Here is a 25,646-nt window from a genome sequence, read left to right on the forward strand (position 1 = left end):
GGAAGGCTTGGGAGATTGACCCTCTTCTTCTATGCAGCGAAAGGAATCACCACAGAGGTAATGAATCCGCCATTGATGAGCATAGGCTGGAGAAGGTTTTCGCGCAGGCAGGAAAAAGGGTTTTCGATTTGGGAGAAGAAATGGAGGTAGGATTCGCGATTTGGAGAGAATTTGATTTGGGAGAAGAGATGGAGGTAGGGTTCGCGCTTTGGGGAGAAATACTGTATCTGTGAAGAGGGAAACACGCCAACCTCATTGGCCCGTGTTCAAATTTTTATTTTTTTAATTACTTATGAAAACGCCAACAAGAATTCTGTTTTCTACTTAATTACATAAAATCAAAAATCGCAAAACGCCTTCTTGGTTGGCACATTTACTTGATAAAACAAAAAATAACAAAGTGGGTACACTTTTTTATTGTAGCAGTAGAGTCCACCACGCAATTTTCTCGTTTTGGGCTTATATGCATAACCCTATTGATCAGAGTTCGTGATTCAATATTCTTGCTTTTTATTATTTCTTTGAGAAATTGAGATACCCTTTTGTTGGTTTGTTCCAAAGCTTGAATCTTGGGTAGAATTCCAATGAGAAATGGCGTGCCACGCTGTGCAAATGTGGAGTTTGAGTGGTTTGGTGGCTGCTTTTCTTGATCTCACAATAGCCTACTTGTTGCTTTGCGCATCATCTGCTGCTTACTTTACATCGAAATTTATAGGGTTTTTTTAGTTGAATTTGCCATGCCCTTGTGATGGAATGTTCATCAATGTTCATAGTAGAAGTCTGTGCTTCAATAGGTTGTTAGTTGATTTCCCTATTCAGAAATTGTCAGATGCTCAGCTCTCTGTTAGGCAGAAATTCCCATTTAGCAATTCTGTATCTCCCAGAAAGTATGGTGGTAGTGTTGTTGGTGATAACTGTGCTAGTTTTGGGGTTATTGAGCTAGAAGGTGATGCATCTTGTAGCTCTTCAATATCAGATTGTAGGGAAATCAGTTCAAGGACTGGGAAGATTGATATGAAGGGGAAAGGGGTTTTGAGTTATAGGCCAAAGAGTCAATTGCGAAGCCAGAAAGGGGTTGGTGGTCATGGGAAGAATTCATCTGTTTTGAGTTCTGATTCAACTTCTCATGAGGAGGAGAAGCGTCTTCTTCATTTTAATGTCAACAAGAGGGGCAGCTGGTGCTCGGGAGATGGCTTGCAGTCAGCTGATGATGCTGGAAATCAATGTCTTGAATGTGAGTTATAGCATACTTCTTTCTCTGGGTTTCTTGGCCTTAATTAGTTATGATTAGTACAACTTATTTGTCTACTCAATGCATTCATTTATTGTATTCTTTCTGACTTATCATTGCTCTGTGCTAAAATCATTTAATGAAGGCCTAAGTTGCATTTAGATTATGAGAAAGGGTCGACTTGTGGGATTAGTGTTTGTCTAGTTTGGGCCATCACTTCTTTTGATCACTTGTAAGTTTAACCATTACTCGATAGCATCATTACTCTTGGGGATGAAATAGGTGACGAAATAAACCGGTTTGGAATAATTTCTACGTTTAGGATTCCATTATGCCACCATTGCTTGCTTAATTGAATAAAAAATTGAAGCTATAAATGAATGACTCGCAACTAATACTGTGTTTATTACTAGTTTGATATCAACGAATATATTAAGCAAGTCATCAAGGCTATTATTCTTTGTTTTCTAGTACCACTATTCTTCAATCAGCTTGGAATTTACTTGAATCACTATATCATTTTTCACCATGATTTGAATATTTTCATTTCGTGTGCTTCTTCAAGGAGTCTGTTTTAGCATTCTGTTACCATTCATGTATCCAGAACTTCTTTGAGGAGCTTGCTTTAGCATTCTGTTACTATTCAATTTTCCAGAACTAAAGGGTGAGGATAGCTTTTGATGGTTTGCTCGACAAATCTGTGTTTATTTTCTTGCTCTTGTTACTTTTCTGGTTTTCCTTGCTTTTTGAAATTCTTAGACAGTAATAAGTCACAATGAATACTAATATATAGAGCGTTCCAAGAGCCATGGGCTGATTAAAATCGAGCTTTGGTTTGAGTGTGTGATGATTGAAGGGCGAAAAAAGAGTAAAAATAAGGTATAAATTTTAAAGTGAAAGACACATTTTTTACCCATTTCTACAATGTCCACTAATCTGAAATAGGTATTGTATACCCATTTTGAGTGGTGATGATTCATCTATGCCCTTTATAATGAGATGGGCATATTGGTTAACGTTAAATCTTCGTTGATGAACGCAACTGCAATGCAATATTGGTTATTAACTTTATATGATAAAGCTCCCAAGAAGATGAGAGGGAGGCTAAGGACTCAGCAGAGACGAAATGGACCTGTCACCAGACGAAGATAAGCACATGAAGGAACGTGTGCTGTCTGGCGAAGAGCGACAATATAATCAGCAAGAAGTTCAAAGTTGTGGTGAATATGAGAATAACAAAGTCAGGGTCTTACAGCAAGCACTTGAAACAGAACGTGCTGCTCGGGCTTCCCTTTATATTGAGCTTGAAAAGGAGAGAAGTGCTGCAGCTAGTGCCGCCGATGAGGCCATGGCTATGATTTTGCGTCTGCAGAAGGACAAGGCATCCGTAGAAATGGAAGCTCGGCAGTATCAGAGGGTAATAGAAGAAAAGTCCGCTTACGATGGTGAGGAAATGGACATTGTACAAGAAATTCTTATGCGAAGAGAAAAGGAGAAACTTGTTTTAGAAAGGGAAGTTGAAGCATATAGGGTAATGGTTTCTCAAGGGAACGAACAATCAACTGGTGATTTTTCAGATAGCAATGATGCTACACAAATGTTTAGTCCTCTAAATGATCCCAACGACGATCCAGTTTTTTTTCAGGACCAGCTTGCTGTATCTTCTGATGGGAAGGTAAAATTGGAAAATAAATGTGCTGACAACCCTGCTTTAGGAATAGAATCACCATTTCAACCCCATGATGAAAAATCTAGCTTTGAAAGACGTAAAGACTCGAGTGGAAGCTTTGTTGACACATCAGTTCATAGTAGTTTTGAGAAAGTGGATCTTCGAAAGGAGGTTATTAGAACTTGTTATGAAACTGACAAAGCTGATCCGAATGATAATCCGAGTCTGAAGCAGCAGGAAACAGATGCGCCTCTTGGATACAGCGGTTCATGTGATCCAACACTGGATAAAGTCCCTCGCGATAAAGACGAGCAGTTTCCGGTCAGTAGTTCTGTAAAAGTACGTGAGATAGACTGTGTCGAATCTGGAGCTGCAGCAGAGAGGATAAATGATTCTTTTCTCTAGAAAAGCAATCCAGAGGTGCCTAGTTGTTTTCCACCACTTGCCCCAAGAGGCTCTCAGAGCCTGAGACGTTGTTTGATGGGATCTTTGGATATTGAAATGCTAAAAGTCGACAGTGAGATCGTTCAACTTCAAGAACGCTTAAAGCGTGTTCAAGAAGGAAAAGAGAAACTTAGCTTCTCTTTGGAGAATCGAGAAACTAAAAATTTACAGTTAAAAATGTTGGAGGATATAGCACTGCAGATTCAGGACATTCGCCTCTTAACTGAACCTCGAAAATCTGCAAGGCATGCTTCTTTGCCCCTTAAGTTGCCGCATTACTTTCATTGTATTCATGTTATGTGTTTAGGTGATTCTTCAAGCAAATGAGTATTTGGTTCTTCATCATTATCTCTTGTTGAATGCATTTCCTTTTGATAATTGGATTTCCTATGTGATGTGATAAAATTTCTGAATTTTTTTATATTCGTTTTTTCATATGAAAAATTGTGTTTGTAAGAGAGATTGCAGTAGTTCAACGAAAAAAGATACATTGTTGAATATACACAACTAGTGAATGACTTAGTCCCTTCTCATCGATTGGATGAAAATTTAAACATTAATGGATGAAAAATCGGTGACAGGCAAATTTGTCTAGCTTTTCAAAGATGAATCCAGTTTACTAGCTGGTTCTCTTGATATTTTCTCTGTGACATGATTTTCACTTACTTATATAGATGAATTGATAGCGGTAAATTCATCATCTGGTAGGGTTTATCGAAGAGAAGGAGAAGCAGGAGTGTATCTTCGGGATTCCGGATGAGCTCTGAAGGTAGAAATTTCTATTCATCTACGAACCTAGGGACTGGTGTGTTTTTTATTGCCTATCCACACAATTTCATTATAAAATATTTGCCCGCACTTGGTATAACTGAAGTTTAATCCTCGTCTTTTCATTTCCAGGATGATACGGCTGCTTGTATGAAAAAAAGATTAGCTATAGACGGTGCTACGAGAAGTTGCCCCGAATATATGGGGTGGAAATTCTCCAGATGCAAATATCAAGGTATGGTTTTAGGGTAGAAATGGTAGGAGATGGATGAACAGTTCTTTAGCATGCAATTTTTTTGTAGCTTATTTTATCATAGGCTTAGCCATATTCACTTTGTAATAAGCTTAAGTTAATAAAAGTGTTTGTCTTGATCCTCTCTTCAACTCTATTGGGTTACTTACTTGTACAACTTAGTTGATTAGACACTTCCCCTCGAACCAATAGATCGGGATTCGAGTCACCATGGCCACATGAGTAAAAATGAGAACCATTTTTAATCATCTTTTGGTGGTTTTGAATTTAGGAGTCTGATCTATGGTATGATACTTTACACTTGAATTTGAAGAATTGGTTGTTTTTTCGTTGTAGGATGTCCATCTAAATTAGTCTCTATCTATATATAGGTATGTTTCTCTTTCTCATGAAGTGGATCTTATTTTCCATTAGTAAATACTTCAATTGTTTTTCCTCTTTTATCTCTTTCTTATTTTACCAATTTTGCATTAAAGCGTGCGTCTTCCATCACCAAGACTATTCTTGGTGGACAGAGGTAGCGGAGGTAGTACTCCGTTCGTCCGTGAAAAAAAATGTCTCACTTACCATTTTCCATTTTAAATAAATGAACTTCATCATTCACATAAATCATTACACAACATAAATCATTACACTATTATAAAAACAATATATAAAAGTGGAATCCACATTCCATTAACACATTTCCTCATTTTCTTTACAAAGTTAAATAATTTCTTAAAACTCGTGTCAAATCTAAATAGGACTATAACTTGTAGACGGAGGGAGTATTAACTAATTAAAAAAAAGTCAATATCGATTAAAAGAAGCTTAAAATGGCTTGCTTACCGCTCCCCCTAATGGGCAAATGAGTCTATAAGACAGAGAAATGGATCTTGATTCTACAATCTTTAGACAATATGATAAGCAATAATCATATAAAAATAATGTAGTACCTTACATTAGATTGTGCTAAATTAATTCAAATGCAACCATGTAGTTTAATTTCTGATTCTTAGTATTTGGGAAATATACATGTCATAACATTGATGTTGAAGTCCATGGATAGCCTTCCACAATCCACTCCATCCAATGAATTCTCGTGAATCTCACTCTCACTCTCAGATTTTGCAGTAATTTTGAGACAGTTACGACTCTCGTTAAAATTGATTTTTATATAGTGAGGCCGACTTTGAAATTTATAATCAATTCTATGCCCTAGATTTGCCCAATCTTCCATTCTCCCCCATTCTTCCACTATGCACCAATCTCCCATTCTAACTCCCTCTTTCTCTCACTCAATAAAATGAATAATGTTTCAGAAATACATATAACTAATTTATGATTATTGACGCTTATATAAGAGTGGTAGTATCAGAAAATATTCGGTGAATATTAAAATTAATACAGAATGCTTATAATCTTATGATATATTTACTGTTGAATGAATCCAATTAATCTTCGGATCGCATATAAAGATTTCTTACAATTAGAGCCAGTCATTTTCATGATATGGAGACGTGCTTTGAAAATTAATATGATATCAAATGATTAATTTGATGATTTATCTGTTGACCAGAAATAATCCAGAGTTGTAACGTGAAATTAACAAAATATAAAAGGGAAAAGAAAATGTAGGTAAAATATGCGAAAGAAATATAAAAAGTGAGCCATTGTGGATGGATTACATTTTATGCGTATAGTTAACCATTGATATTTTTGGATTTGGTTAAATAAAACGTTACATTCGGTGTCGATTTTTTTTTTTATATTTTGAGTTTATGGACTAAGAAAATATTAGTAGAAATACTAATGATTAATCAAATTTTAAAATATGAGTCTTGATATAATAGTACTATGAAGTTTCACAATCAGCGTAAACAAAAAAACATGCTACTAGTATATGTTAAATGAAACAATGTTGCAAAGAAAAATTAAACAAAACATAGTAGTATTTCATAACACATTAAACATATACTATAATGAAAACTAGGAGTAATAAAGTTGTGTAGAAAAAATTTGAACTTTCAAACCTGTCGCACAAAAACAAATTAATAAAGGATAGTATATGACAACAATAAAAACAGGTTGGTGTTGAATAATACAACAAAAAAATGAAACAAGCGCATACAATCCTAATTTATTTATTCATTGCAAGACAAGAATGAGGAGTTTGTGATGTATAGATAATAGATCTAGCGATGGAAGATGTTGTAGCTGCGCAGTGGCACTTTGACATAGGCAGCCCAGAGAATATCAAAGTATAAAGGCAACTCCCCGATGGCGAAGAGCACGACCGGAAACATCGCCACTGCGTATATAGGCATCGCCACTATCCTCAGCTTCTCCCTCAGTATAAAAGTATGCCCCGCGCAGAACGACAGCAGCATCGCCGCTATGCCCGAGAACAGACAGCTCATCCCCATCAGCAGCTTCCTCGGCAGGTCTTGCTTGAAATCGCGCTCTTCGAATCGGGAAGTGATGATTGCGAGGAAGAAAACGAGCGCTGTGATGGAAAGGCAGAGCGCGATCAGTGAAGCTATGGAGAAGACATCGAAGGCTCTGCGGTCTCTCATAATAGGGAAGCCTTGGTTTTGGTCAAGCCCGCCGGGGACTGTGGCAGAGGTGGCGAATGCGACCGTGGCGATGAGAGCCGCCACGACGGAGCAGGATTCCGAGGTTTTTACCAGCCAGTCGTTTCCTGTCTTGACTAAATTCTCGTGTGTTTGTGTGAAAATCTGGGCTGGAGTCTCACCCTTTGTGTTGGGGTGATTGTAACACTGTGCTGGAGCTGAGCTCTTCACATACTGCATTGCAAATAGCAAAAAACAACGATATCATCGTCATACGATCTCGTATCGAATCATACGGGTGATACATAGACTAGGTTATGATATTGAGATTCAATTAATTAATATAGGTAAAAATAATACATGCTCTATGGAGCAATTAATATATACTCCTCTCTATTGTAGACAAATATAATATGTATGATCAATCACAGATTTCCTAGCTTTCTCTTATTGAACTGTGTACCGAGGATTATTCATGCATCGTGTTGGCAAACAACAACCTTATGGTCATCATACGATCTCGTATCGACTCATATATATATGTAGAAGTTTTTGGTATAGTACCTTGTACCATTTGATTTCCCATTGCATCTGCAGAGCAGCACCGGGAATGCGCCATGGCTGCTTCTCTCCGAGCTTTGCTGCGAGGTGAAGTATGTTGTTTCCTTCATTATCAAAATGATGAAACACATAATCTGGGAGCTTTTTCTGCAGCAAAAAATCAAAAACACTGGTTTGCCTGTGCTCTGCTGCCACCATCAGCACATTCTTCCCTTCCGAGTCTTGATCTTGGATGGCTACGGGCACTGCGCTAAGTATCTTCTTCACCATTTCTGGGATTCCCATTTTAGCTGCTACTAACAGTGGGGTGTCCTTCACTACACTTTTAGACTTCTCGTCTCCTGCAATCAACCTCAAATGGATTCATATTTAGATGCTTTACACAGTAAAAGAAACAGATAAAGTAATTACCTGACTGGTTTTGATCTTTCTTATCATTACTACCATTGTTTTGCTGCTGATCTTTAGCTGAGGAACTGATGGTTGGGCTGTTGGATTCTGTAGTTTGGGGTTCTTCAGCATTGGGAGGGATATCGGGGATGTTACCGAATGCTTCTGGGAGATGGCTTGGGCGCTGGCCATTGTTGTCGTATTTGTAACTTGGTTCAATCTCGATCATTTTGTCCATGATCTGCATCGCATGAGAGTGTCGAACTCTCTTGTCATGAATCTTTCTTATCTTCAAGAATCCTGCACCAAACAAATGTACATATTCTTATGTGAGCTCCACTCCCAATTAGTTCACTTTAGCGTTATTTGATTTGTTTTATGCATTTATTTTGACTATAATACCTCAAAAATTATTATTGATGTTATTAAAACTAGAATCAATCCTAAATAAGAAGAATGATGCATCTGAAACTAGAACTTACCAACTCCAAGAATTGTTAGGATGACCATCGTAGCAAATTTGAAAATCGAAATGCAAGTAGTGTAATTGGGAGGATAGGAATCATAAACTTTGGCTGAAACAGAAAGTCCAAACATTTTGATATCAATACATCCAATTATTAGCAAGAACGTAGATATGAGATACAACAATTTTCATCCAATTTTCTTGTAAATAAACTTTCAATGGTACAAAGGAACTAATTCATACTTTCATTAGTAGAAGGGGGAATTTTTATCTTGGATCTTGAACAACCACCTGGAGACAAAGGGTAAACAAACACCTTGTTATTTTTCACAAAAACACATAACCAACAAGTTTTATAGAATAATGCGTAAATCTAGATCGGCTAATTGTTCTCAAATAGCACCTGTACGGGTAGAGTTTTCTCGACTGCGAAATGTTTTTAATAAAAGAATGTATGAAATTTAAGTTATATTTACCTAAGAAACTCTCATGTATTGGAACTCCATGCTCCATATACGGTGGATCTTCTGGATCCGTTTTTTCTTTCTCGGATCTTAAACAGCCAGCTGGAAATACCAAAGGCAAAGTAGTACAGTATGATTTATTTACTCAACAAAGAGTCTACCAATATAAAGTTCGTTGATGATAATCAATTCGCCCGTTGAACAAGTAGTTTACACAATAGAACATGCAAATTGTTTACGTATCTAGATCATCCAACATTATATTATGTTGGGATAGTAAACATTCAAGTCATGAAGTTTGGTCAAATTCAAGCTTGACCAATCTTCACGATTTAAATGGCTAGTTTCCCTATTATTTACTCGAGAAAAACTAAACCAATATAAAGTTCATTGATGATCATCACCTTTATAGCTCTTGGAAATTGGATCCCATAATAGACGGAAGATTCTCATACATGTCTGGTAATTTTCTGGGAAATTCTCTTCACTTGAGTCATCAATCTGGGTGTCCTTTGGATTATGTATTTGTTGGTTCTTCAGATTATCAACAAATACAACTTATCCACAAATCGCAAGTGAATTCCATTAGCACTGGCAATTATATATGTAGAGAGAAGCCAAGTATTATGAATAGGGTTTCTTACAATGGTAGATAATTGATTCATAGAATCCAAGCTGTGAGCTGCTTTTGAACAAGTTAGGCTTTCTGGCCAAGACATGAAGAGGAGTTTCTCCATCAACATTAACATAATTGAGCAGATTCTTGTAGTGCTCCAATATAAAGTAAGCTAATCCTGCAACAAGAATAATGCAAATTAAGCACCATCAAAATCTACAAGTATGTAGGATTGTAAGCATGTAGATACATAAACTTCCAACATTTTCTAATGCGGAACCATTTTTAAAATTTTAATATATGAAATTTGGAATTTTTTATTTTTCCCCGATTAGTGGGCGATGCAGGGAAGAAACAACCACATGTGCGTTCTCGCAAGATTTGAATACAACTCAAACTGCAGACTGGTCTCGCTACACATACATATGTGGATATTATACCAATACCAAAGTTTCAGAAAATCTTGAAGGTTCGTGTATTTAATCAAATTAATAAAAAAAATTTCAGCACGATCACTTCATCTTCAATTTTAGACAAAAAGTATATTCGAGAGAAAAAAAAACATAGTATGTTGTATTTAGATTCAAACAAAAATTCGGGGAAAAAACAAAAAATATTGAAAGTTTGTGTATCTCAAAATATTCTTACTGAAGTATTCCCCAGAAATCGCAGAATGCAGGACAGTATTTCCATCTTTCCTCCGACAGAGAGACTCATCACCCTTATCCTTGCCATGGTTGTAGATGCCATGGAGAGAGATAAACGTCTGAAGGTTGCCGTGCAGAGCTGAAACGAACAAAGGAGTCTCACCATGACTGTTGCGGATATCGATGAGCTTTGTATCCACTAAAGCTATTTGTCTGCAGATGGCCTCCCATCCAGCTGCAGCTGCAAGATGGAGAGGGGTGTCTCCTTTCACATTATGCATCCTCACCAGCTCGGATACTGATCCGCATTCCTTCATGAAGGTGAACATTTCCTTGGTGCATCTTTCATGGGCGTAGTTGGGGCTTTTCGGATTGTAACAGGAGATGGCTATATGGAAAGCTGTGTCCTCTAATTTGGTGAGCTTAAGAGTGTGAGCATTTCTGTTTTCCTTGTATATCTTCGCCACTTCTTCCCACTTCTGTTGCATGGTGAGTTTAAACAGACCATCACGTAAGCTTTCTTGATCACTCATTTTCACTCTCTGATTCAGTGCTGAATTCTCTCGAGGAGTAACATATATGGTTTTGGGTAGAGTTCCAAGAGATAAATTAAAAATGCTGTAAAGTTAGTCCCTTTCTCACTCAGTTTCTCCACAAGCAAGCTATTCCATATCTTTTCCATTACTGTATTATTTTGATCTTTCATTTCACTTTGCTGAGGTCATAAAGTATGGGATTCATCATATAAAAATGATAAAGAAGAATAGAGATTATGTTAATGAAACCATTTAAAATACAAAAGCAGTACTCTTTAATTACCCCGTTAACAATCAAGGAACAATTGTCTCTAACTCTACAAAAAATTTTAATTATGAACGTTTTCTTTAATTATATTCTTCAAATGATTGCCAATTTCGCACATTTCCTCGATTCCTCTCCTGCTCGATAAACTTTATTGGGTAACAATCAGATAATGTAATCACTTATGATTTATATTGTCTCTAATTAGCAATAGGAAATACTATTAGCTATACAAAGCTGAGAAATGGAAATACTATCCATATTTGTAGGAAAAACTCCCCTAATGTTACTGCAAAAAGCAAATAGATTACTAACTTTATGTTTTGTGCGAAATGTATAGCGAAAGGAAATTAGATCCCTAACGTTCATAAATTGGTAGCTGAGAGATAGCACTAAATCAACACAAATAAGAAAGCATACCTTGAGAAAGATATGTCAGCCTGCATCATGAGATCGAGCATGATAGGGTGAACAGAGGCGTTTGGTCGGTTTGGCATTTCGTCGAGCATGTGGTGCCCATGGTAATATGAGGCGGGCATCTTCAAACATTTCGGGTGCTGTGTGTTGTTTTCTGATGGATTTAAGGTTCTGAATTTTTGTTTGATTCTTCATCTACTGCTACGAAACGTCGAGACAGCTACAGCGTTGCGACGATCGAGGCAGCGGCTCCGCCGGACTGCGGTGGAGGCGTGGAGCTTTGCAATATACTCCCACCGTCCACAATAGTCCAAATTTTTTTTTTCTTAAACTCGTGTAAAATACCACTAATTTTAGTTGATGTTTTGCTCTACAAATTTTGGTGGGGAAAAACTTATTTATTTGGCAAAAATCGAGGTGAATTTTTTAATAGGAGTATAAAATTACAACCAAATTCCATATTTTATTTATTAGAGCATCTCCAGTGGTCGGCTAGCGAGCGGCTCACCGATTTTTGGCGCTCGCCGCCAAATCGGCGAGAATTTCGGCGAGGGAATGCCGATTCCCTGGCGCTCGCCGATTCTCTCGCTGATCGGCTCGCCGCTATTGCAGCATCCCGATCGGCGAGGAACCGGCGACCCAATTTTTTTTAAAAATTTTCGAAACACTATATATACGTGATTTGCGCGACATTTTCATTCGCACCACTTGTTTTAACGAGTACTCTCTCTATCTTAATTTCTGTACAAGATCAACAACGTAAAATGGATCTCAACAACGAGCCAAATTCAGGGTCGAGCGGGTCGCAAACTCCCACGGTCCTCGTGGGAGGTGGATGGAATCAGATGCCCGGGTACTACAACAACATGTACCCTTGGCAGCAGATGATGCCCGGGATGGCATCTGGTGGTGGTATGCCGGGATGGCAGGGGACGCCGGGGGGTCAGGGGGACCGGGGATGCATCCCGGGATGACGATGATGCCGAGGGGTCAGGGGGGACCGGGGATGCATCCCGGGATGACGATGATGCCGGGAGGTCAGGGGGGACCGGGGATGCATCCCGGGATGCCGATGATGTCGGGGTTAGGGCTGGGGAAAAATATCGAAAAAATGATATATCGCTCGTATCGTATTGAAAAATATCGAAAAATTATCGGATTTTCGATATATCGTAATTTTCGATACGAAACGATACCGTATCGTAAGTTTTCGATACGATAACGATATGAATTTCCTTATATCGCGATATATCGTTTTATATCGAATATACGATATATATCGATATTTTCGATATATCGTTTTATATCGAATATACGATATATATCGAATATACGATATATAACGATATTTTCGATATATCGAATTTCGGTACGATATATCGAATTTCGGTACGATATATCGTTTATATCGAATATACGATATATATCGATATTTTCGATATATCGAATTTCGGTACGATATATCGAAATATCGATACGATAACGATATAGATATCCTCCATATCGAAAGTTCGATATATCGAAATTCGATATATCGAAACTTTCGATACGATAACGATATGAAATTCTTTCATATCGATATTTTCGATACGATATACGATACAACGTTTTCGATACGATATATCGTATCGACCCACCCCTAGTTGGGGTGGGCACCAGGGATGCAGGCGACGCCGGGGTACCAGGCGATGCAGGGGACGCCGGGGATGGCGGGGATGCAGGGGACGCAGGGTACACCGTGGGGGCAGGGGACGCCGGGGGGCTCTGACGTCTATCGCCCCAGCTTTGATTTTGGTACTGCTGCTTCGCACACATCGACCCCAGCGGAGACGCAGTTCGAGGGGATTGATACCTTCTCCTTAGATGAGTTGGGTATAGATCTCGGGGCACCGGACACTCCCGTGGGGCGGGGTCGGGGTGCGCCCAAGAAGAAGAAGGGGAAGAAGGTGGTCGGCGAGTCGTCGCAGCCGGAGGTACGGAGGAAGTGGACAGACACGGAGAACGTTGCGTTGTCCAAGGCGTGGGTGAGTGTTTGCGATGACCCCCTCACCTCGAACAATCAGAGGATCGTTAACTTGTGGGCTAAAATAGCAGCAGCCTACCAGGCATTTTGCCCATAGGGGAGGCCACACAGCGGGGAGGAGTGCCGGAAGGGGTGGGACCGAATCCGGTCTGGGGTCTCCCGATTTTCGGGCTTGTACACCAATGCCCTCCGAATGAAGTCCAGCGGCCAAACTGACGACGACTGCAGGAGGCTGGCGGAGAAAGAGTTCCCCCAGCCCGGGCTTTACAAGGACTTCAACTACTGGAACAGCTACGAGGTGCTAATGGACTCCAAGAAGTTTCGGGCAGGTGTCGACGCTGGCTGGCCGAAGAAGCAACGCCTGAACTATTCAGGTGATTACGCCGGAGGTAGCAGCGGCGGTTCCCACGACCTCCCCGAAGATGCTCAGGAGACCCCGTCCCCTCCCTCGTTTACTCGCCGCACTCGCCCGGTTGGTCAAAGACGGGCGTAACGCCCTCGCCAGAGGTCCCAGGAGGTCCAGTCGGCATCCCCCTGTTGGCAGCTCGACAGCCGACCTCGTCTTCTTGGCGCGTCAACAAGCGCGGGCTCAGATGATCAAGGTCATAGATCAATGGAAGAATGCAACTGACCCCGAGGAGAAGAGTTTTTTTCACGCCGTGCTCGTGAGTATGCGACAGGATTTGAATCCCAGCGCGGCACAGGTCGGGGGCTCTGACGCGGGCTCAGATGCCGCAGATTTGAGGGTCCCGGATAGCGGCGACGAAGTCGAGGAGTGAGGCGGCGGCGGAGGGGTGGGCCCGTGCGTGGATTAGGATTTTTTTTAAGTAATGAATTTTTTTTTACTTTTTTTTAATTAATGTTTTTTAAAATTTTAATATTATTAGAGAATTTTCCCGTATATGTATCGTAAATTTAATTTCGTATTTTGTATGATTGTTTAATTATTTGTTTTTAGTGCTGATGATGTGGCAAGGCTATGGCTGGGCTATTGCTTGTCCAGTTGCTTGTCCTGCTGATGTGACATGAGGAATTTAGTGTTGCTGATGTGGCATGGCTAGGCTATTGCTTGTCCGCTAACCACTGAAGATGCTCTAACACGAATATTATTTTAACTTTTTATATTCGCTTTCTTTCACGAAGTTAAATATTATAGTAGTATTTTTTTAAAATTCGTGTGATATTAGTTTAGAATTTCTAAACGACTATTTTTCATACTATTTTGATTTGTCCACCTTAACTAGTCATATTTATTTTATAAATTTTCTTATACTTTTATCTTTCTATCGCCTCTTTGCCCACCTTTTTTGTCTGTTTTTCATCATTTTAATAATTGCTCATTGATACATGTGTAGTCATGAACGGAATTTGCCTACTAAAATGTTCATTAAAAAAAACACAAGCACATTTAAATTACTTTCTGGAAATTGCAATTGAAACATTAGCAAACAAAACCCAATAATAAGCTTATTACAATCAGTGAACTTAAATTTTGTGTCTACACATGTTGATTCATATAAATGATGAAAGCTCCTGATTGTGTTGTGCAAGGTTGAATGTATTCAGCCTGATGATCATCATCGGAGTTTGCAGTGAGCTTCACAAAGTCATTATCAAGGCTGATACACATCTCCATAGGATTCTCTTTGATTTTAAACACTGTCGCATTATCCATTCCTGTCTGAATTAAAAAGAAAATGTGTAAATAATACTATTTCTTTATATAAAAAATAATATAAAGAAATGTAAATAATTATAGACGTTGATAGTATAAGTAGTATAGTACTTGATAAGATCGCTTGGTTGATGTTTAAATTAAATTGGGTTTAGTGGGTTTATATAGGAGTGGTTGTATCAAAATATATTTAATATGGTTATAATTTTATGAAATATTGATTATTCAAAGGTAGTATATCAAATTTAGTTTAATATGAAATTAGTTATCGAATCTCAGTATTGATTTTAGAAACACATTTTTATATCGTGAAAATATTTGACTCTAATTGCAAGAATATTTACGTACTATTTATTTTATTAGACACTAAGAAATAAAAATAAACAATGTCGTTAGGTATTGTAAAACTGTTATTATATTTCAAGAATGATTATTTTTAAGCTATTTTATTATTATTATTGGTGCTTTAAAGTGACGATTTTGATATAAAATAAGTAATATATTTGTAGTTTGACTGGAATCAATCGGGATTTTTAGTTATTTTATCGTTCTATTAATTTTTTTATATTTTCATGTAAGTGTATATACTAATGGTGTTCAATAAATATCGACGAAGAATTATGGAGTGTCTACTTTTTATTGATTGAATATTGTGACAGTAATAGTTAATAAGATTGAGTCTTGTTTTCTGTTAACATAATTCTTTAACCACTTTTTTTTCTCTTTTATCTCTTTTTTTATTGTACTAATTTAATACTATATATTAAAATTCATATTGATAATTACCAAGACTATTTTTTTTATGGCATGGGCCCTGGGGTAATAATATTTGTTTGGAATAGTTGTTTCTACTATTCAGATTTTTAAACTCAAACAGAATAAAAACTCAAATAAAATATAATTATTTGAATTATAAAAAAAATGGTGAGGGAAAAATCTAATTCCGCCAATAAATTTAGAATTTAAATTATTGCAGTAACATATTTCTCAATAATGTACTACTACTAGCAAGTCAAAAATGAAATAAAATGATACGACTTACATTTGATTTCATAAAGTCCATATCCTATGGAGATAATTTCTGGAGAGATTTTTCTAGATTTGTTTGCAGCCAACAAAAAATTTAAGGAGTATTTTATTTTCCAACAATTAGAGTAATATATTCATGCTTCTAAAATTAATATATGATCATACGATTAATTTAATACAGTAATAATTAAATTTGATAGCATTTAACAGTTAATATTTCAAAAGATTATAAGCATTCTCAACCATTTTCAATATTCATCACATTAATTGCATAAAATATATTTTTTGATATAACCGCTCTTATAAAAATCTACCAGACTCGGTTTAGTTTTATAACTTTCATATTTTCATAATTAATTACTACTCCCAAATTAAGAGTTTGAGGAAAATGGAAGAAGATTTGGGAAATGCGATGAGAAAGACATTTGAATTTCCAAGTACGGCATACGAATTTTGCATCAATATTGTGGAGGCATATGGTGATGTTCTTCTCCTACTTACTACACAATCTACCACACCTAATAACACTCATGTCACCTCTTATTACAAATGGTTTTTAATTGGGTTGGATAGTAAACAGATGTCTTTTCACTTCAGTGCCACTGATTTGACAATCTCATTTACATTTCCCAAGAAAACATGAGTCCATTTATAATGGGACTGAGAGAGTGAAAATATTGTAATCCATGATCTCGATTGAGTATAGTCCAATCTATCTATTTATTGGTATATATAATGGAGTAGTTTTGATAATCATTAATAAATTTTGAATTCAAGAAAGTAGTGGTTTCGTATTTTATCTCTATCAGTTCGGTCATTCTAACATCCTGCGACATATTTATAGTAGGGGTATCCACAATAGTGTCACTAGCATTGTCTATTCTGTTAACTCTTCATCGTTCCCATAACACTTTTGACCTCATCTCTTATTTAAGAAATAACACCTACAACCTACTATTCCTTTTCTTAAATTTTCATGAATCCCATCTTTATATTTTTATTCCTTTTTTATTTTAATTGAAAATTACAAACCCAAATCATTCTGAAATTGTAGCACTATCATGTTGCTCGTGCTCTTGGGTAAATAGGCCGATTATTTTGGGCTCATCCATGGTCAGTTAAATACTACTCCCAATCACTTGGGCCATGGATGGCCTATTAGAATGAAGATATGGGCTTTCAGCTAAGCCCAGTATTTTTAAGAATTGCAAATTATTCTTATAAAAACAGAAAATAGCTAAATGTCCCGATTAATTCCCACCAGAATGCAAATACTGTACATTCTTTTATATCAAAATCATCACTTTCATTAATATGCCCAATTAATTATGCAAAAAGACATAGTTAAACAATAGTACTTGTTAAAATGTTGGTTTCAAATGAAAAAAAAATAGTTTAGACTATCTAACATTGTTTAATTTCTTTTTAGCGTGTAATAAAATAATATTACAGTACTACGTAAGATTATCTTTCAATTAGAGTCAAGTCATTTTCACGTGTTTCTAAAACTTATATGAGATCGGATAATTAATTTGATATAAGCACATCAAATATTTTCTGATATAACCATTCTTATTTATACCCACCAAATTTAGTTTAATTTTACAAACGCCAATCAAGCTAGCGATCGTTACAAGTAATCTATATAACAATGTGTTCCTAACTGTGCTCCTTCTAATATAGTAATATGCATATCAAAAATTATTATTTACATTATAAGTTTTGATTGACTTTTAATCAATCTCATAATTTTTACAAATTAAATGATAATTTTATTTTGCAATTCAAAATGAGTCTTGGAATATTTTAATCTATATGAAGATATAATGCTTATAATCTTATAAAATAAGGTCGTAGTGTGCCAGTGTATATTAACTTACTTGAATACGAAATTAATCAAAGCTCCGATCTCATATCAATGCGTTTCCAGTATTTTTTTTTAAAATGTTTAATTCTCACATCTCAGTATTAGAGAATCTCACGTTTTAATTTTCAGTACAATAAAGAAAATACAGTACAAATATTTATATTTTAAGGACATAGAAAATGATAGATTTAAAGATACGTGCATATTTGTGAGCAAAAAAGATAAATTTTATTTCTTATTTTAACTCTTTATTATCATTTTTATAAAATGAGTGCAGAAAAGTCAACGTGACTCTTAATGGTGGACGGGGGAGTAGTTAATGGCATGCTTTGACTCTAGTTTTCACTCAAAACTCAATCATGAGATTGTACGTAATAAATTAGTAGTATTAGATTTACGAATCACGAAATTAATACACACGCTCATAATTAAAAGATGAAAGGTATCCAATTCACAATAAATTAATAGCTAAGTTAATAAATCAATTTATAATTCATGTTGATTTTTTTGTTATTACAAGCGTAAGTGAAAAAGTAAAGAAAACATTATGACAAGTAAACATAGTGATTTGGTCGTTTCAAAATAAAATGTGTAAATTGTGTCAATATTTAAGGGTATTTTTGTCCATTCATTATAAACATAGCTACGTAGAGTTTCTTAACTTTATAAACGTGGTATTTTTAACTGTTCCCCTACTTCTTTAGGAATTGCACTTCATTTATGATTATGATTTTTTGATTATTTACAAAAATATAAAATTGCAGCAAAGGGTATGCCCCCTATAATTTTTTAGGAACTGTTATTCATTTATGATAATGATTTTGGAATTAATATTAAAAAATTCAAATTGCACCAATGGGTATACAATTCGATTGAGTTACAAGTATTATATACTCCTCCGTCCACAAAAAACAGAGCACATTTGTCATTTTTTATTGTTCATGTAAAATATAGCACATTTAAAAAAGGAAAGTTTTCAACTAGTTAGGTCTTACTTTTTTTCATTCTCTCTTACTTTTTTCCCTTCTCTATTTCTAATAATATGGACCTCATATTCTACTAACAATACTAATACTTTTTTCTCTTTCTCTTTTACTTTACTAATTTCACATTAAAACTCGTGTCATTCACAATGTGTCCTATTTTTTTTATGGATGGAGTGAGTATATAAATTGAGGAAAAAGGTGAAAATATTTCTAACTATATCAAATTAAAATAAAGCATTATTACGGATTTTATTCATTGAACGCGATGAGGAGTTCAACCGAGAACTCAAGAATAATATATCAAATAGAGTACATTTGCATTTTTGGTTGTCCACGAGAAACATAATACATTTAAAAAAAATGAAAGTTTTCAACAACTTCTCTCTTACTTTTTCTCTTCTCTCTTACTAATAATATAGACCCCACATTCCACTAATATTACTATTTCTCTCTTACTTTACCAATTCCACATTAAATTGTGTCATTCACAATGCGTCCTATTTTTCGTGTACGGAGGGAGTAAATTTTATTTTTATTGTTTGTGTAGGACTTAAATAATACTAATACTATAAGGTAATATGAAGAAAAAACAAATTTTAGTACTATCAGATAACTACATCACGTGGTAAATCTTCTACTATTGGTTTTGACGTAGAAGGATAGATCTCTCCCCAGTCTCTGATAATTAGAGCTCAACTTAATTAACTATTAATATTAATTCACTTCATTAAATAAAATTGAAAATTGTACAATCTAGACCATACTTTCATGTTTGGGGTGTTGGATACCATTATGAACCTCAATACTCTCATGTTTGAATGGGACTCGCCAAAGGCATAAAAATCATTGGAATGATGGATGATACATATGATAATTATGCTACAATGAATGAAGCTCAGCTTTTTACTGAAATATTACACAAGTAATGATATTTATACATATGTATAAATATATGTATAGAAATCCTTACTTCAAAGAAACGGTTAGTACTATATAGAAATGCATTTATGTATGAGACTCATTCAGCTTCAAACCTATAGTTATTTTTTTAGTTATTTCTTGAACAAAATATTTGTATTATGATGAATGAATTAGGTGCAACAACTTGGAAGGGCTTACAATCAAGAGCTAAAGTGGGTTATGGAAAGAAAACTGCCTCCTTTTGAAGACCATGTGAAAAACTCTGAGATAACCAGCTGCATATTTATCATGTTTGCTGCTATTATTCCTGGATTCAAATCTCTCACCCAAGAAACTATTGATTGGATGAAGAGTGAGCCCAAAATCGCGATATCAACGGGTATGATCGGTAGATATTGGGACGACATAGGCTCTCATCATGTAAGTTACTTAATATTAATTCTGCTTCACATTTAGTTGTGGTTAACATTTAATTAATCGTCGCATTAAATCAATTTGAAGCGCGAGAGCAAAGGAGGGCAAGTGTTGACTGCAATCGATTGCTACATGAAACAACATGGCGTAACGAAGCAAGAGACGATGTCAAAGTTTGGAGAACTAGTTGAGGAAGCATGGATGGATGTGAACAAGGAATGGATGGAGATAGCGTTAGAAATCGCCCTTCAATTTCTCAACTATGCTCGAATGTGCGATGCCAGTTACAACAACAGTAATGGAGGCGCGTATACAGATCCTGAAATGGCCAAGCCAACTGTTCATGCTCTCGTTATCGATCCAATTCTCATTTGTTTATTTTCCACACTAAGATCATACCTTCCTATTTGAGTTACTAAGTTTATTTGGAGACGTCATGAATGTAATACTTATTATTGAAGCTAAGGTAATGTATTGTAGTTATTAAATATAATTGTGTTTTGGGGAAAATTTGGAGCTTATAACTTCACCTTGAGCAATAAAATAAACACCTCTGAAAATATACAGTGAAAAACCAGCTGACAGTCGAATCAATAATACTATAATATACAATGTCTCATCTCAACATACAGAGAATAAGCACTACTACACTGGGGAAACTTAATCTCAAGCTTTTCTCTACATGGAATGGACAAAACCAAGACTACAATTTACTTAGATATCACCACACATCCCTATGCCAACCAAGACAAAGCCAGCAGAACTTCTTTTATCCACCCTCGCTGTCGAGTGCAAGCCAAGACGGGGTTGATCAAAAAGCTTCGTTGGCATCAAAATAAACACTTGACCAGAAGAAAGAAAAACCAAAGATGGGATCATCGTCCTTCCTGGAGATCTTCAGAAAATACGGCTGTTTTATTGATATGATCAGTATCCAAGGCACTAAAGCCGGAGTAAGGACCAGAAGAAAAAATCGATGATGTTCCGTCTGACTCGAAGGTAGTCGACGACTGCCTGAGATTGGGTGCAGTAGTGGGTGCCACTGCAGAATCTTGATACTCTGTAACTCGTTGCACCATTTTGAGAGACTGCACCACTTCCCCCATGGTAGGTCGTTGGCTAGCGCCTGGGGCCACACATGCTGCCGCAATGGTGCACACTCGGAAGAGATCTTCCTTCGGATACTTCCCACTGAGTCTTGGATCAGCAAGTTCCTCCAGTCGATCCTTCTCTCTTAATATTGGTCTAGCCTGTGAAAGAACAACATAAACTGATTACTATCTATGGATCAAGGATTGAGCCTCCTGCAAAATAATGGTGTCCACGTGAAACATGTCGCTCAAATGGGGAAGATACAAGGAGTGAGAAACTAACCCAGGTGACAAGGTTCTCCTGGCCGGAAGGCTGTGACATATCTACAGGTTTTCTTCCAGTCAACAACTCAAGAAGTACCACACCATAACTGTAAACATCACTCTTCACCAGTAGGTGCCCGGTCATAGCATATTCAGGGGCGACATATCTGTAAATTTTGGGAAGTCCCAAGTGTTAAGAGAATAATAAAATCATGCTTTGGAGAGAAAATGTTTGCAGATGACCAAAAGAAGGGACGACTAACCCAAAAGTTCCCATAACACGGGTTGAGAGGTAGTTTGCCCTGCCTTCAGGGGCCTGTTTCGCAAGGCCAAAATCTGAAACTTTAGCAAGAAAGTTGTTCTCTAGCAATATATTTGACGCCTTAAAATCTCTGTGAATGACGCAAGGTTGAGAGTCCTCATGCAGGTAAGCAAGTCCTCGGGCAGCATCAAGAGCAATTTTCATTCTTGTGTCCCAATCAAGAGGGCAGTTTAGTCCCAATGGCCCTGAAAGGAATTACTTCAAAGATTATCATGCTTGTCATTTCTGCATAGAGTGTTGTGTTAAGTGAAAACTTGAAAGATATATCAAAGATAATTGTCTATACCATGGAGCCAAGCCTCCAAACTGCCATTTGGAACAAGCTCGTAACAAAGTAGGTTCTGTGAGGAGTCACGGTTGCTGTAGTATCCGACAAGTTTCACCAAGTTACGGTGATGCAGCCTACTGAGCATCTCAACCTCAACCAAGAACTCTTTATCCCCTTGCTGTCCACCACTGCTTAGTCTCTTTATGGCAACAGCAGTTCCATCACTTAGTACACCCTTAAATACTCTCCCAAAGCCTCCCTCACCAAGAATATTAGTTGTTTCAAAGTTATTCGTAGCCTCTTTCAGTTCTTCATAGGTGAGAAACCGTGTGCTGGTTGGGTGGTGGTGAAGTGATCCAACTGCTGGAACTGTTCCCACAGTCCTTTGTTTTGCTATTTCAAAGGGAATAAGCATGAAATCCATAATGAGAAGTGAACCCAATAGATCCATGAGAGCAAAGTACCAAAAGTCAAAAAGCTAAACTAAGAGGTAAGAGATGGGAGTATTGATCAGCAAATGCTAGGAAGAGAAGAAAAAGCAGGAAAAAGAAAAGGCAGATGATGAGGGTGTATTTTTCCTTTGAAAGCAGCCCAACCACACCTTAACTAACATAGCATCAGAACTGAATTGCCCAACTGTGGTTCATAGTTCATACATAGAGCGGGTGGGTCAATTTTCTAGAGGCAACACCATGCATACTAAGCAATAAACAATTTATCAATAATATCGAAGGAATTCAAACTGCAGATAAAAACACAACTTGATGCAACTATCTACATACCAGTTTCTTTGGAAAAAGGTTCAATATGCTTCCCTTGACGAGATACACAGAAACAAAGCATAACCACAGCGAACACAGCAATTATCAGGATTGCAGCTCCAAGTCCAATTACAAGAATCAAACTTGGATGTTTAACTTTCTTTGAAGGGGAAACTGAAGAAGGACTTGATGGAAGGTTGGGCGGTGCTTCTGATGGAGCTGTATCAGAATTTGGAGCTGTATAAAGACAAAAATGGTTACTTCAGTCTCAATATAGCATATCCAGGAAGATGATACCAGTTTATCGAAACAACTCGGGGTCAATTACTACATACTATTAATCAAAAAAATGGCAAAAAGTACATAAGTAAGAAAGACAATGCAGTAACTATAAACAACCAATTTAATGCTAATATTTTAAATAATTTAAACTTGCCTAAAACAGCAGAATAAGTTTTCCATTAAGGTTGGGGTGGGATTGGGGGGGAGTAGTATGGCTGCCTGCTAGTTTAAAGAAGTTACATTTCCGGAAAACTAGTGGAAAGCCACAGCATAGGTTCACTTGTTATTAACCATGTAAGAGATTCACGATCAAATTACATTGTTGAAATAGATCTTTAACTTGCACCTAAAAAATTATACCTTGAGGCAGTAAGGGCGGCTTGAACCAGGTTATGTTGAGAAGCTTATAGTCACTCACTACTGCAGGATCAAGACGGATTCTGTGCGTTGACAGTGAAGAGTTTATTCCTGCAGCTTCTTTGGAAGAAAAACTCAAACCCGTATGTGGGGTAATATCCATTGATATATTAAGACCAGATATTCCAACAATATAAAAGTTAATGAGCTCAATCTGTGACACTCTTAGACCAAGCTGCGAAGCAAACTGTTCAAGAAAAAGATTCCATTTTCGATGGGATGAAACGTTCAAGAGGAGAATTTCAAGCTTTATTGGATACACACAATGGCAGCCCTGGCTCTCACGTTTGAGTACCATGTCTGGTCCACAACAACCTGCCAGAAGGAAACAAACACCTCATTAGAAACGACGAAACTAAAAATAGAGGATGAGTTTGTTAAAAAATGATACTCCTATGTTGTTCGGCTAGAGAATAGATTCAAGAGAAAAAAAAATCTTACTAGAAAGGCTAGGAGATAATGGAGGCTGAGATAAACCAGTAGGCATAGTGCTAGGTTCAGGTTGAGGTGGCGCAATCTCAGAAACATGTGGAGGCGGATTGCTCGGAGGCGCTGATCCACTCTTCTCCATCGAAGGTCTGGACAAACCGGAGCTAGAAGGAGGGGTAGAAATCTCAAAATGGCCAAAATTAGGAGGTTGAGCAGGTGCACCATGAGGGCTCAAACGATTATGGTGGTGTTTGGGCGACGAAAGCAGATTGTTGTCTGGTAGAGGCAGTTCTGCCATTGCACGGGCATCAAAAAATGTGGTAGCTGGTGATAAAGCTTCTCTTTTCAACATTTTGTGACGCACATTAGCATCAGTGAAGGATAATAAATAACAGAAAAGAAGCAACTGTTTTAGGAGACACCGACGACAACGAGCTTCCAAAAGCAACCCTGCAACACACATTGCAAATAAAGCACACACCATGAGGCTTTCAGCAACAACGCATTCAATTCCATATATTTGGGATCAAAATACCATTTCAAAAAATGTAACACCACTCTTGCAATCCGAAATCACATAACAAAAATGAGATCAAAGCTTCAGCTGTAAATCCCTCTTTCGCTAACAATCATACATCTTAGACATAAACTAAACTAGAATCACTCTTTCTCCTCGACAGAAAAGAATCACAGATATAAATACTATATCAGCAACAGACAATAAATCAATTGAAATAGTGATTAATCAAATACAAGCAAATAACATTAAAATCCATCACACGCCTCCAAAATTACTCCAATTGTCATATGCTAATTACATTTACGAAAATGACATGCCATAAATAGAATGAAAAAATACGATAAATCTGTAAAATGCATAAGAATCCCCCAAAACAACACAAAATACAGCATATCTAACATCCTCACACTAGATACTCACCGCCGCCCCGGGCGAAAAACCGCAAATTATCTAACTGCAACATCACAGACAAAATCCGAACCGCTCAGATCTACAAAGCCAGAGTCAAACTACGAGCAAAATCCGCAGCCTCCGCCCACCGAGTGAACATCGAACAGCCGAGAAGCTCGCCACAAACTCAGTCCGAACTCGTAACTCAGTGAGCTCCCCATCCTTGGCCTCCAAACACACGAAACCGGTAAAAAGGTAAAGGCGGAGACAGAGAGTGAAAGGGAATACTAGAGAGAGAAAATCGGAGAATAATTCGAGTATATGTAATGATTGTGGCGCGCGTGTATCTTCCGTCGGCTTCACTCAGATATCAGTAATAAAAAATCTGTTGAGGATGAGCGCACGGTAAGGTGGAGCTCCGATACGAGTAGTATGGTAGTGGTGTAATATTATATTTATCTAACGTGCGCTTTTGACGGAAGATCGTCTTCGAAAACAGTGGACGTCAGTCACGTCAGATTGATTGCTTGCTGCCGAGGCCCACCGTTAGTAACGGTGGTCCCCGAACTCGGACAGAGCCGTTAGATGGGCGTTAAAGTGGTTTATTAAAAATGTTTATGCCATGTGATTCCATGGATTATGCATTATCTATTACTCCTACTTATTTAATTAGTCTCATGATCTCATATGATTTAATCCATTATCCTA

At 37.1% G+C, this 25,646-nt stretch overlaps 3 protein-coding genes and 1 pseudogene across 4 annotated transcripts; 2 read left to right on the plus strand and 2 right to left on the minus strand.

Moving 5' to 3' along the window:
• Positions 1–371: 371 nt before the first annotated feature.
• LOC121793129 lies at positions 372–4,496 on the plus strand (annotated as a pseudogene).
• A 1,844-nt stretch (positions 4,497–6,340) lies between these two features.
• LOC121782722 lies at positions 6,341–11,652 on the minus strand. 2 transcript variants are annotated; one of them, XM_042180674.1, is made up of 10 exons: positions 11,283–11,652; positions 10,063–10,776; positions 9,443–9,592; positions 9,203–9,355; positions 8,811–8,900; positions 8,578–8,625; positions 8,351–8,443; positions 7,890–8,168; positions 7,482–7,819; positions 6,341–7,151 (listed from the first exon to the last, which is right to left on the minus strand). In XM_042180674.1, exons 2-10 carry the CDS (start codon positions 10,592–10,594, stop codon positions 6,540–6,542), a joined length of 2,295 nt encoding a protein of 764 aa, XP_042036608.1. In that variant the 5' UTR covers positions 10,595–10,776; positions 11,283–11,652; the 3' UTR covers positions 6,341–6,539. The 2 variants fall into 2 exon arrangements, with proteins under 2 accessions (XP_042036608.1, XP_042036614.1); XM_042180680.1 differs by having other exon boundaries at positions 10,063–10,540; positions 11,283–11,651.
• Positions 11,653–19,811: 8,159 nt separating this feature from the next.
• On the plus strand, positions 19,812–20,679 carry LOC121793130 (gamma-cadinene synthase-like). The gene is made up of 3 exons (XM_042191317.1): positions 19,812–19,841; positions 19,955–20,200; positions 20,282–20,679. Exons 1-3 carry the CDS (start codon positions 19,812–19,814, stop codon positions 20,603–20,605), a joined length of 600 nt encoding a protein of 199 aa, XP_042047251.1. The 3' UTR covers positions 20,606–20,679.
• A 77-nt stretch (positions 20,680–20,756) lies between these two features.
• On the minus strand, positions 20,757–25,371 carry LOC121782737 (proline-rich receptor-like protein kinase PERK3). Its single transcript, XM_042180687.1, has 8 exons — positions 24,969–25,371; positions 24,041–24,478; positions 23,543–23,914; positions 22,922–23,137; positions 22,158–22,532; positions 21,813–22,056; positions 21,569–21,716; positions 20,757–21,444 (listed from the first exon to the last, which is right to left on the minus strand). Exons 1-8 carry the CDS (start codon positions 25,009–25,011, stop codon positions 21,070–21,072), a joined length of 2,211 nt encoding a protein of 736 aa, XP_042036621.1. The 5' UTR covers positions 25,012–25,371; the 3' UTR covers positions 20,757–21,069.
• Between the last annotated feature and the right edge of the window lie 275 nt (positions 25,372–25,646).

This window comes from Salvia splendens, chromosome 2, assembly GCF_004379255.2.
Source record: "Salvia splendens isolate huo1 chromosome 2, SspV2, whole genome shotgun sequence".
Taxonomy (NCBI): domain Eukaryota; kingdom Viridiplantae; phylum Streptophyta; class Magnoliopsida; order Lamiales; family Lamiaceae; genus Salvia; species Salvia splendens.